Below are 14,107 nucleotides of genomic sequence, written 5' to 3'. Positions count from 1 at the left end.
CCACAGAACAGGAAAAATGTTTGTAAATTATGTATCTGATAAGGGTCTACTATCCAAACATATAAAAAAAAAAAACCCTTGTAACTCAACAATAAAAAGCAAATAACCCAACTTTTAAAATGGGCAAAAGATCTAAATAGATATTTCTCAAAAGAAGATATAAAAATGACTAATAAGCACATGAAAAGATGTTCAACATCATTAGTCATTAAAGAAAAGCAAATCAAAACTGCAAGCTACCACTTCACACCCACTTGGATGACTATAATAAAAAAAAGACAATAACAAATGTTGATAAGGGCATGGAAAAATTGAGAAACCTCATATATTGCTGGTGGGAATGTAAAATGGTGCAGCTGCTATGGAGAATAATTTGGCAGTCCCCAAAATGTGAAACATAGTCACCATATAACCCAGAAATTCTACACCATGGGATATACCCAAGAGAAATGAAAACATATGTCCACATAAGAACTTGTACAAGATTGTTTATAGAAAAATGACCCATAATAGTCCAAAAGTGAAGACAATCCAAATGTCCATCTACTGATAAATGGATACACAAAATGTGGCCTATCCGTACAATGGAATATTGTTCAGCCATAAAAAGGAATGAAGTATGGATACATGCCAAAACACTGATGAACCTTGCAAACATCATACTAAGTGAAAGAAGCCAGACAAAAAGGCCACATATAATATTATTCTGTTTATATTAAATGTTAAAAATAGGCAAATCAATAGAGATAGAAGATAGATTAGTGGTTGCCTGCAGGCAACTACTGTGAGAGGGGAGTGTGGGAAGTAGCTGCTAGTGGTACAGGGCTACTTTCTACGTGATGAAACTGTTCTGGAAGTAGATGGTAGTGATGCCTGTACAAGTTTGTAAATATACTAAAAACCACTGAACTCACACTTTTAAAAGAGTATGTTTTATGGTATGTAAATTATGTTTTAATTTTTTATTATATTATTATATTTATTTTAATATATAACATATTATATTTATTATATTATATTTTAATTTTTTAAAGTATAGGACTGACCAAAAAATATATATATAATATATGCATATATATTATATTATATATAGTATATATAATATATGCATATATATTATATTATATATATAGTATATATATACAGAGCTTGACAAACAGGTGCAGATTTGGCATTCTTGTTGGTTTTTATATATAATGTATTTTTATTTATTTATTTATTCATTTATTTATATATAATATATGTATAAATAATATAAAATAATTATTAATAAATAGTTGATAAATAAATAATATATAATATATATTATATTAAAAAAAAAAACAAGAATGCCAGATCTGCACCTGTTTATTTGTCAAGCTCTGTAGGTGGAAAAAATAAACAATAGGCTGGTCCCAACGTAAGTCCTAGCCCCAAAGCACCTTCCATATATCCAGTGTACCTATCTGTGGAACCCAGCTTATGTCCTAGTACTATCAGCCCCACAGATAAATACCACACCAGTCCACCAGTTCTAAGCTACCTAGAATATGCCCATAAGTAAATTAAGTGAAATCAGCCCTTCATCCCATTTGGTTCTGGCTAGATGACTATTGGTGTAGCTAAATTATAATACATGCCTCCTCCCTGGGATATTTTAATTTCTTATGTATACCACCCTATTAATTTTGATGACTTCTGTCACCACTATTCACTCATAAATCATGGGAACCCAAATTTGAATGAACTTGTCCCACTTCCCTGTCAGCTACTTTTGGGTAGGCATGCCATCTTTTAAGTCTTTATGGTCTTTTCCTAGCAGATAGTAGGTATCTGCTGAAGGGATGAATGGATGCACAATCAGTGTCTACCATGTCAAGCTTTATTCCACATGCTTAGGACAAAAATCCCTACTCTCAGGGAACTTACACTCTAGTGAAGAGATATATGCAACAACAAAAAATAAGATAATAGTATGACAGAGATTACGGAGATTAAAATTAAGCAAAGATATGTTTCCAAAGAAGACATCCAGATGGCTAACAGACACGTGAAAAGAAGCTCAACATCATTCATCATCAGGGAAATACAAATCAAAACCACGATGAGATACCACCTCACATGTGTCAAAACTCGAGAACCATACGGAGGTTCCTCAAAAAATTAAAATTAGAACTACCTTACAATCCAGCAATTGCACTACTAGGTATTTATCCAAAGGATACAAACATAGTGACTTGAAGGGGTACATGTACCCCGATATTTACAGCAGCATTATCAACAATAGCCTAACTCTGAAGAGAGCCCAAATGTCTATCAACTTATGAATGAACAAAGAAGATGTGGTAATCTATACAATGAAATATTACTCAGCCATCAAAAAACTGAAATCTTGCCATTTGCAATGACATGGATGGACCAAGAGTGTATTATGCTAAGTGAAATAAGTCAGTCAGAGAAAGACAAACACTGTATGATCTCACTCATATGTGAAATTTTTAAAAGATTGTATTTATTTATTTGAGAGAGAGAGAACACAAGCAGGTGGGAAAGGACAGAAGGAGAAGCAGACTAACAACTGAGCAGGGAGCCCGATATGGGGCTCAATCCCAGGACCCTGAGATCATGACCTGAGCCAAAAGCAGACTCTAACTGACTGAGCCATCCAGGCATCCCTCATATGTGAAATTGAAGAAAGAAAACAGGTGAACATCTGGGAAGGGGGAAAAGAAAAAAAAAAAAAGAGAGAGAGAGAGAGAGGAAAACAAGCCATAAAAGACTTTTTTTAAAGATCTTATTTATTTATTTATTTATTTATTTATTTATTTATTTTTAGAGAGAGAGAGTACAAGCAGGGAGAGGAACAAAGGGGATGGAAGAGGGAGGGGAAAGAATCTCAAGCAGACTCTCCTGAATGCAGAGCCCCACATGGGGCACACCACCCCAAGACCATTATCCAAGCTGAAACCAAGAGTCAGATGCTCAATATACTGAGCCACTCGGTGCCCTGAGACTCGTGAAGGTAGAGAACAACCTGAGGATTGTTGGAGGGATGTGGGTGGGGGATGAGCTAGATGGGTGATGGATATTGAGAAGGGCATTGTTATGATGAGCAATGGGTGTTGTATGTAAGTGATGAATCACTCAATTCTTCGCCAGAAACCAGTATTGCACAGTTAACTACCTAAAATGTAAAATTTTAAAAATGAATTAATGAATAAATAAAGCAAAGGAAAGGGGCATAAGGAATTCTGGAAGTGAGGGAAGGTAAACAAGAAAGGCCTTGCTGATAAAGGACATTTAAGCAAAAAAGTTAAAGAGGTAAGGGAGTGAGCCACTGGTAATCTGAGGCAAGCGCACTCCATGCAGAGGGCAGAGCACGTGTAAATGTCTTTATACAAGAGCATGCTTGCAGTGTTTGAGAAAAAGGTAATTGGCCATTCTGGCTAGAACAGAGTAAGCAAAGGCAATGTAGGAAGAGATAAGGTCATAGGACTGGGCACAGGACCATCACATTCAGTCACGTAGCCTATGCAATACACAGTTCCAGGGTTGTGCAATAAGGTGTTCCAGTAAGAGGGTGGGGCAGGTGCAGCTAGTAACAGATCATATAAGCCTGAAGGCTATTGTAAAGGTTGGATTTTTACCCTGAGTGACTTAGAAAACTACTGGAGGATTTGAGCAGAGTCATAACATACTCTGACTTAAATTTTGAGATTATCCTGGCTTCTATGTGTAGGATAGACTTGGCAGGTAGTGGAAAAGGCAAGAGCAGAAGCAGGGAGACCAGTTAGACCAGAACAGCAGGTAGAAGTGAAGATGGTGGAAAGTAACCTGATTACCTATATATTTTGGAGATGGAATCAACAGCATTTCCTGCTAGGTATATTCCTTGATATATCCAAGGGCCTAGAAGCACAAAAAAAAAATATTTACAGAATGAATGGATTGGATTAGATGTCAGATAGAAGAGGATTGGAGCATATTCCAGGGGTTTTAGCCAGAAAAGAGGATGGAGCACAGGCCTGGAAGGATGGAACTGCCACTTCCTAAGATGAAGAGATGAATGAATAAGTGACCAGATACATGGTGTTATATTTGCTCAGTTAGTGAAGAAATTAATTCAAATCCATATGGATGCAAAAAGTATAAGAAGAGGAGATATTTAAAAAAAATCAGAGTATTTAGGGGCACCTGGGTGTCTCAGTCATTAAGCATCTGCATTTGGCTCAGGTCAGATTCCCAGGGTCCTGAGATCACCCCACATCAGACTCCCTACTCAGCGGGGAGCCTACTTCTCCCTCTCCCTCTGCCTCCCCTTTCATGCTATCTTGCCCCCTCGCTCTCTATCTCAAATAAATAAAAATTTTCTAAAAATCAGAGTATTGGGATGCCTGGGTGGCTCAGCTGGTTGGGCAGCTGCCTTCGGCTCAGGTCAGGATCCTAAGGTCCTGGGATCGAGTCCCAAGTTGGTTCCTTGCTCAAGAGGGAGCCTGCTTCTCCCTCTGCTTGTGCTGACTCTCTCTCTCTCATTCTGATAGATAGATAGATAGATAGATAGATAGATGATAGATAAATAGATAATCAGAGTATTTAATGGCTTTCAGTAATATTAAAACTTGCTATAAAGTTGGTGCTGGTGAAATTTTCTGGTACTTTGGATTGATTCTTGAGAATAAACCAATAAGGAGGAATATATTTTATATTTTCCTCCTATTTTATATTTTCCTCCTATTGCCTACATATGTTGATTCTTATAATCCCCCTCACACCCTTACACTCCATGCCTTGTTTGAATGGTGTGGGGGTAAGTGTTTATTGCTATGTATTTTCACTGTTGCTGCTCAACAAACAAACCAACCATGTTGGTGTACATAAATTTTTAAATTATACCTCTTGGTCAAAATGAGTAATAACTAAAGTGGTATTTTATAAAGGAGAGTAAGCCCTTCTATATCTGCAAATATTTCCATTTTCATTAATCTAGATTAGTCAGGAGGGAGCAAGAGAGGTATTGGGGCTCATCAGTATTAGGCCATCCCAGAGGATTTTGCCTACCCAGGTTACCAGAGTTGAAGTTGGAAATAGTTCCTTCATGCAAACATAACCTGTTGATTTCTAGATGATAAAAGGCTGAGAAAAGCCAAAGAGGTGGGAGTAATGATGAAGCACAGTATCTCTGCCTAAAAAGGAACATCTTGCCTTTCTCCAGTCATTCACCGAACACCACCTATGATTCTGTCATACAACCTTGAGCTTTCGACCTCAAGGTGCTTACACTCAGTGAAAGCAAAACAGCCAGGGAGAAAAGGGAAGGAACCTTCCTGTAAAGAAATTGGCCTACTGGGGCAGTATCTCTAACAGGGAGGTAGCTACATTTTTTTTTTTAATTCTGAAAAGTTCAGTTCCATCAATCTGGTAAATGACAGAATTTGTGAGATTATCTTCTCCTTGAGGCTCATATATCTTTAACTTCACAAGATGAATTAGACATTAGATATTAGGTTTTCAGGACTTACAAATTATAAATCACGCTGAGACACAATCTTTTGTCATGAAGTTTTTTTCCTTTAGCAAAACAGTACTACATAGGAAGAAGCCTTATACCAGATATTCATTTCCTTTCTATTCTTCATAAGGTCAGAAGAGAATATGAGCCTAGACAACTATTAGAGTAACATGGTTGAATTAATTCCAATCAAAAACAGCTATATTCATTCAACATTCCTACTCAGATATCTTCAGGATTCTAGCCAGTGCTAATAAATACCAGATTGCCTTAGCTTAACAATGAAGATGTGCATGTGTCTTAAAAAATAAAATTTAATTTAAAAACCAGATTAAATGAGTAACATGGCTGATACAAGAAACTAGAAAAAATGATGGGGACTATGGCAATCAGGAATCTTAGGGTTTCAGCTAAAAGAATGACAGTTGTTCTGCTCCAAGCAATTACTGCTACACCAGAAAGTGAGCCCTGTGTTCTGATCTTTGGGTTTTTCATGCAAAGTTCTAAACTGATAAGTTTTAATTTATCCATGTTTTCACTTATGAAATTCAAGTTTTTAAATGCTCTGTAAGCCAAAAGAAACTTGTATAAGGATCAAATTCGCAATCTCTGTTCTGTTTTCCAAGCCCAACCCATGATACCTAATCTTCTTAGTTTCCACCATCTCACTTTGTGTAATCCTGTCCTCTACTGTGTCTGCACTGTTCCTCATCTCCTAATCTTTGTGATTATTCTACATGTTTTTTGTCTTCCTTCACTCTAAACTGCTCTTCCCTCAATGCTACACATTACAGTTCTACTTCTCCCTACACATAAGACCTAAAACAGTAAACTCTTAGAAGAAAACGTAGGAGAAAAGCTTCATGAATTTGGGTTTGGGAATGATCCCTTGGATATGACACCAAAAGCACAGGCAACAAAAGTAAAAATAAATAAACTTGACTACATCAAAATCTAAAACTGCTGTGCATCAAAGAACACAATCAACAGACTGAAAAGGCAACCACCTACAGAATGGAAGACAATACTTACAAATATTTTAAATAATAAGGGCTTAATATCTGGAATATAAAAGAACTTCTACAACTCAACAGTAAGAACATAAAAGAAAGTGGGCAAAAGAACTGAATAGACAGTTTTCCATAAAAAATACGCAAATAGCCAGTAAGCATATAAAAAGATACTCGGGGTGCCTAGGTGGCTCAGTCAGTTGAGTGACTGGCTCTTGATTTCTCAGTTCATGATCTCAGGGCCCTGAGATCAAGCCCCAAGTCAGGTTCCCCACTCAACAGGGAGTCTGCTTGAGTATTCTTTCTCTATCTCCCCATCCTTCTGCCCCTCCCCCTCCTCAAATGCGGTCTCTCTAAAATAAATAAATAAATCTTTTTTAAAAAGAGAGAGATACTGGGGCGCCTGGGTGGCTCAGTGGGTTAAAGCCTCTGCCTTCTGCCTAGGTCATGGTCCCGGGGTCCTGGGATCAAGCTCCCTGCTCGGCGTGGAGCCTGCTTCCTCCTCTCTCTCTGCCTGCCTCTCTGCCTACTTGTGATCTCTATCTGTCAAATGAATAAATAAACTCTTAAAAAAAAGAGAGAGAGAGAGATACTCAACATTACTAATCATTAGGGAAATATAAATTTAAATCACAATGAGATATATCACCTCACACCCAATAGGGTGGTTACTTTTTGTTTGTTTGTTTTACTATCAAAAAAACAGAAGAGGATATGGAGAAATTAGAACCCTTGTGCACCGTTGGTGGGAATGTAAAATGGTGGCCACTGTGGAAAACAACATTTCTTCAAAAAATTAAAAATAGAATTATTGTATGATCCAGCAATTCCACTTCTGGGTATATATCCAAAAGACTGAAAGCAAGGTCTCAAAGAGGTATTTGTATACCAGTGTGTCATAGCAACATTATTCGCAGTAGCCAAAAGGTGAAAGCAACTCAAGTGTCCATTGGCAGACAAATGGATAGATAAAATGTGGTACATATAATCAAATATTATTCATGCTTAAAAAAGAAGGAAATTCCGACACAGGCTTTAACATGGATGAACATTGAGGACATTAGCTAAGTGAAATAAGTCAGTCACAAAAAGAGAAATACTGTGTGATTCCAGTTTTATGAGATCTCTAAAGTCAGATTCATACAAAATAGAATGATGGTTGCCAGTGATTAAGGGAAGGGGTACATGGTGAGCTATTGTTTAATGAAGGTTAGAGACCTGTTTTTGCAAGATAAAAAAGTTCTGGAGATTGTTTGCATGCAATGTGAATATACTTAACAGTACTAAACTGTATGCTTAAAATGGTTAAGATCATAAATTTTATGTGTTTTTTACCACAATTTGAAGTATTAACAATTAAAATAAAAATATTAACTTATTTCTCAACCATCCCATCCAATAGGAGCTGCCATTATTCCCATTTTAATCTTGGTAGGCCCTAACATAGTTGGCCCTTATTAAATACTTGTTTAATCAATCTGTAAATCAAACCACCACTTTCTTTCCCTCTGTATCCCAAAGCAGAATAGGAGGCAATGCACCAAATTCAGAAAGACTAGAGAAATGTCAAACTATGCTCACAGTAAACAAACTCTGAGAGCAGGAATAGAAAGCCACTAGAACTGCAACTACTAAGTGAGACCTGAAGCAATTTGGGGGTCTCAAGCTAAACCTTGGGTGTCAAAGGCATCTATGCTTGGCCATGATGAAGACTAAGGACATGCCTAACTCCTATGCTAGATGATTTACAATGCCATGAAACCTGTGAGATCTTGAATATTAAAGTTTCTAATTAAAGCAATCATAATCTTTATTTAATTGCTCTTTTTAAATCACTCTTTCCAATACTACTATAGTCTGCAAACCTATGAGAGTTTGGGGTATTTTTGTCCTTCTCCCTAGGCTTAAGCAATTAATGAAATCAAGGCATTTGAGTAAAATTTTTCATTTGAACAACTTCCAACTCACTAATGTTTAACATGGAAATATATTAATACAGAATTAAAACAAAAACAAAAACAAAAAAACTTCCCCTTCCCTGAAATCCCCACAGTGTCAAAATGTTCTCACACCCACACATCCCCCAAGGGTGCTAGATAGACCACATTGAAAACATGGTTGCTCTAGAGCTGGAAGGAGCTTATAGGTCATTCTCACCTGGGCCTGAGCCTGAGAAGTGAATGAGGTCACAGTTGTATGATGGAACAAACCCTTTATTGGATTCTTGATCTGATTGAAGCCCAGAAGTGGTAGGTAGCACGGCTTAAAAGTAGGCAAATATCTGGATTTTGTAGGAATCGATGCTGAGTCCTTTTTTTTTTTTAACCGATTGTCTCTATGAGAGATTGAAGGTAGTTTTTGTTTTTTTTTAAGTAATGATTATTTTGCGCCCTGAGGATGATTTCACAGCACCTTTCAAGTGCCTAAGTTATTGAGCCTCTCCGGAGTCCCCAGCTCTGTGGTAGGTTTCCAGATTTTGAACGCATGTAACTGAGTTGTTTAGAAACAACTGGCTTTCCAGGCTCTGAGGTGAAGACATAGGAAAATGGACCAAACTGTAATCACACATTCAAAGACTTTTTCTTTGTAGTTTCATAGAATTTGTCTATCATTCCTAAATTGGCAACCCAGTATTCTTGTCAGTGAACCACCTAGTACAGTCTACACTTTGAAAATTATAATTGGAGAGGTAAAACCAACAATAAAAGGGGGAAGCCTACCAACCCATCTTCTAATCCATAGACTGCTGAAGTGGAAAGGGAGGACTAGGGAGGCTCTCGTGGTTAAAAGTCCATCCAGAAAGGTCTAGGCTGGCAAAACGGCATTGTATCCCACCTCTGCTCCTACCTACCAAATGGGTTCCCATACAGTGAGTTCATAAGAACTGACAGGGCAGGGCCGGACCTCCCAGAAGGGAATTCTGAAAAATCTATTTATTACCAGGCAGGTATCCAAGACATAAACAATCAGGTAAATATTTTAAAGATGCTGTAACATTTTACTCTCTGTTGATTATAACATGAAATGTTCTACTGATTTCAAAAATAAATTTTGTCTTTATTTCAAGTTATTTAAATAAGTTTTTATACATATTTCCAGGATGCTTTATCTATGTCACGTGGTATCACTTATTTTTATATATGATCAGAATGACATTATTTGAAGGGGGGAGACAATGATAAGACTTTTTTTTTCTTCCAACTGTTTCTTTATTTTTTTTAATCATTTTTTAATTTATTTTCAGCCTAACAGTATTCATTGTTTTTGTACCACACCCAGTGCTCCATGCAGTCCGTGCCCTCTCTAATACCCACCACCTGGTTCCCCCAACCTCCCACCCCCCCACCTCTTCAAACCCTTCAGATTGTTTTTCAGAGTCCATAGTCTCTCATTGTTCACCTCCCCTTCCAATTTCCCCCAACTGCCTTCTAACTCCCCATGTCCTCCATGCTATTTGTTATGCTCCACAAATAAGTGAAACCATATGATAATTGACTCTCTCTGCTTGACTTATATCACTCAACATAATCGCTTCCAGTCCCGTCCATGTTGCTACAAAAGTTGGGTATTCATCCTTTCTGATGGAGGCATAATACTCCATAGAGTATATGGACCACATCTTCCTTATCTATTCGTCCGTTGAAGGGCATCTTGGTTCTTTCCACAGTTTGGCAACCGTGGCCATTGCTGCTATAAACATTGGGGTATATATGGCCCTTCTTTTCACTATATCTGTATCTTTGGGGTAAATACCCAGTAGTGCAATTGCAGGGTCATAAGGAAGTTCTATTTTTAATTTCTTGAGGAATCTCCACACTGTTCTCCAAAGTGGCTGCACCAACTTGCGTTCCCACCAACAGTGTAAGAGGGTTCCCCTTTCTCCACATCTCCTCCAACACATGTTGTTTCCTGTCTTGCTACTTTTGGCCATTCTAACTGGTGTAAGGTGATATCTCAATGTGGTTTTAATTTGAATCTCCCTGATGGCTAGTGATGATGAGCATTTTTTCATGTGTCTGATAGCCATTTGTATGTCTTCATTGGAGAAGTGTCTGTTCATATCTTCTGCCCATTTTTTTATATGATTATCTGTTTTGTGTGTGTTGAGTTTGAGGAGTTCTTTATAGATCCTGGATATCAGTCTTTTGTCTGTACTGTCATTTGCAAATATCTTCTCTCATTCCGTGTGTTGCCTCTTTGTTTTCTTGACTGTTTCCTTTGCTGTGCAGAAGCTTTTGATTTTGATGAAGTCCCAAAAGTTTATTTTGGCTTTTGTTTCCTTTGCCTTTGGAGACATATCTTGAAAGAAGTTGCTGTGGCTGATATCGAAGAGATTACTGCCTATGTTCTCCTCTAGGATTCTGATGGATTCCTGTCTCACATTGAGGTCTTTTATCCATTTTGAGTTTAACTTTGTGTACGGTGTAAGAGAATGGTCGAGTTTCATTCTTCTACATATAGCTGCCCAGTTTTCCCAGCACCACTTATTGAAGAGACTCTTTTTTCCACTGTATATTTTTTCCTGTTTTGTCAAAGATTAACTGACCATAGAGTTGAGGGTCCGTATCTGGGCTCTCTACTCTGTTCCACTGGTCTATGTGTCTGTTTTTATGCCAGTACCATGCTGTCTTGGTGATCACAGCTTTGTAGTAAAGCTTGAAATCAGGTAACGTGATGCCGCCAGTTTTATTTTTGTTTTTCAACATTTCCTTAGCGATTCGGGGTCTCTTCTGGTTCCATACAAATTTTTGGATTATTTGCTCCAGCTACTAGAACTCATACAGCAATTCAGTAACGTGGCAGGATACAAAGTCAATGTACAGAAATCAGTGGCTTTCTTATACACTAACAATGAAAATACAGAAAGGGAAATTAGAGAATCGATTCCATTTACTATAGCACCAAGAACCATAAGATACCTGGGAATAAACCTAACCAAAGAGGTAAAGGATCTGTACTCGAGGAACTACAGAACACTCATGAAAGAAATTGAAGAAGACACAAAAAGATGGAAGACCATTCCATGCTCTTGGATCGGAAGAATAAACATTGTTAAAATGTCTATACTGCCTAGAGCAATCTATACTTTTAATGCCATTCCAATCAAAATTCCACCAGTATTCTTCAAAGAGTTGGAGCAAATAATCCAAAAATTTGTAATGATAAGACATTTTGCTTAGAGATCTTGGGGCAGTGAAGCTGTCCTTCCACACGGCCTTCCAACTTCGCACACACCTCTAACTTGAATTTGTGCATATAACCATTCCTCAAGGCTCTGGACTTCAAACTCTAGATCTTGAGCTAGGAAATTTGCAAAAGAAAATAGAAGAATTAATCTGTGATCTGATCCTATTTGTATCTGAATTCCAGACAGAGTTATTGGCCCCATGGCAGTTTCTGACATTAAAGCAAAACTTCAGCTGAATCCTCTAACTAAAGTACCCAGCTCCCGTGGCAAGAGGTAAGTAATGAATGTATTCAGGTGATAGATTAAGGTAAATAATTTTTTTTTTTTTGCTTCAGATTTGACTTATTTAGGGACGCCTAGTGGGTCAAGTCAGTTATGTGTCCACCTTCAGCTCAGGTAATGATCCTAAGGTCCTGGGGTTGAGCTCCTTGTTCAGCAGGGAGCCTACTGCTGCTCCCTCTGCCTGCCACTCTCCCTGTTTGTGATATCTCTCTCTCTCTCTCTCTCTCTCTCTCACAAATAAATAAAATCTTTTACTAGTTTAGAGAGAGAGAGAACATGCATGCATGAGCAGGGGGAAGGGCAGAGGGAGAGGAAAGAGAATTTCAAGCTAACTCTGCTCTGAGCATACAGCCCAACTCGGAGCTTGATCTCATCACCCTGAGATCAGGACCTGAGCCAAAATCAGGAGTCAGACACCCAACTGATTGAGCCATAGGTGCCTCAAATAGATTAAGATGAAGAATTATTAAGGTGATAAATATTTTAAATACCCATAAGGGCTATGAGTAAACAAGTTAGAAGGCTCTTCAAGTACCCTGTGATAAATTTAGTTATAAAACCAAATATATGGGACGCCTGGGTGGCTCAGTTGGTTAAGCAGCTGCCTTCGGCTCAGGTCATGATCCCAGCGTCCTGGGATCGAGTCCCACATCGGGCTCCTTGCTCATCAGGGAGCCTGCTTCTCCCTCTGCCTCTGCCTGCCATTCTGTCTGCCTGTGCTCGCTCTCTCTCCCTCTCTCTCTCTCTGACAAATAAATAAATAAAATCTTTAAAAAAAAAAAAAAAAAACAAATATATGAATTGAAGATAAAGGGTTTTTTTATGAAAAGAAAAGGTTATGTATCCTTTTAGATTGGAGAAACAAAAGTTCTTTTTCCTATTCTCCCAATTGAGAGGGAATTTTTGTGTAGGGGATCAGAATATCCTGGAGGGATTAAGAAGTTGTCAGTAATACATTAAGATATTTTGAGTGCCAGTTTAAAGGAGAATGAAGTTAGAGGATCAGGACGAAGACCTAATCTCCTAAGCAAGTCAGTATAGAGAAAGGGTCTATAGCTCAAATACAGCCAGTAAAACAAAATCTGGTTAGTCATGACTAACCTTGAGCTAAAACTGAGAAGGGAGATTTGTCTGTGACACTAATACTAGCTTTTTTCTCAGCCTGATAACTACAAATTCCAATAAACCAAAGCCACTAATGACTGAAAATAAGATCGTGATCTGTATTTTATCAGAGCATAAGAAGAAAAGCCTCTCTTCTCTCTCAAAACATCCATTTTCTGGATGACTTTGAGAGTATTTCCCCTAGAGTCCTTGACTGTGCCACTGCTACAAGAATAGATTACTGACCTTTTTCGAGGGATGTGGGTAAGAAAACCTTACAGCCGCCAAATCCCTTGATCTCATTGTTCCCTTAGCCTGCATTACAAGCTGTCTGTCTAGTGACATCCTTGTCATTGAAAATAGTCAAGCAAAGACTTGACAATACCACACATAGAGGGAATTCCTACATGAGATGAGAGGCTAGACTGAGCTCATTCCAAATCTAAGGTATTTCAAACCTTTGAAACATTATAAAATAGAAAGATTGTGTGAGCCAAGATATGATTTGAAATTCTGCCAAGAGTATCCTTTTTTTTAATGTAGCTAATAAAGACTTCATACTGCCTGGCCTGCTACTTTCCTCTTGCTTCTTCAGAACTCCATATTTCTCCATCTACTGCAACTTTTATATCATGCAAAAGAAATTTGTTTATATTTAGACATACAGCAAATATAAAATAATGTATCTGAGCAAGGGCCAACTTGAGTTTTCAGAAGTTCAGATAGGTGATTAGAACAGAAACATCAGAAGAAGAAATCAGTGTTAGTAAAAGCAGAGAAAATAAGACTAATTAGGTAAAATTCTATGTCGAAAAGGAATGGTGCATTTTGAGACCTTATCACCTCCATTTTACTAGGTCCATCTTTGAAAATGAGTTGAACCTACTAGATACTCTAGAGGATACTAAATTCATAAACCATAACTTTTTAAGTGCACCATATTTAGTATTTCTTCCTGCTTTACTTTTTTAACTGCTTCTTGTAAAAACAAAAACTCAGAGATTCCATGTTAAAATTTTCAGTTTAGTACCAAAG

General features: G+C 37.7%; 1 protein-coding gene across 3 annotated transcripts in view; it reads left to right on the top strand.

The window, feature by feature from the left end:
* The window catches only part of EFCAB3 (EF-hand calcium binding domain 3), a 121,612-nt gene that overhangs the window by 85,000 nt on the left and 22,505 nt on the right, over window positions 1–14,107 (top strand). For 2 of the 3 annotated variants that reach the window (XM_032870911.1, XM_032870912.1), the window contains one exon: window positions 11,869–11,959. In XM_032870911.1, the coding sequence (XP_032726802.1) occupies window positions 11,869–11,959 (91 nt within the window). Of the gene's footprint in view, window positions 1–8,868; window positions 8,960–11,868; window positions 11,960–14,107 lie in introns of those variants that run through there. The other variant, XM_032870913.1, reaches the window with a different exon arrangement.

This window comes from Lontra canadensis, unplaced genomic scaffold (genome assembly GCF_010015895.1).
Source record: "Lontra canadensis isolate GAN:19392208 unplaced genomic scaffold, GSC_riverotter_1.0 scaffold41, whole genome shotgun sequence".
NCBI lineage: Eukaryota > Metazoa > Chordata > Mammalia > Carnivora > Mustelidae > Lontra > Lontra canadensis.
The sequence above is the reverse complement of the archived record's forward strand: the minus strand, read 5'-3'. Positions and strand labels throughout refer to the sequence as shown.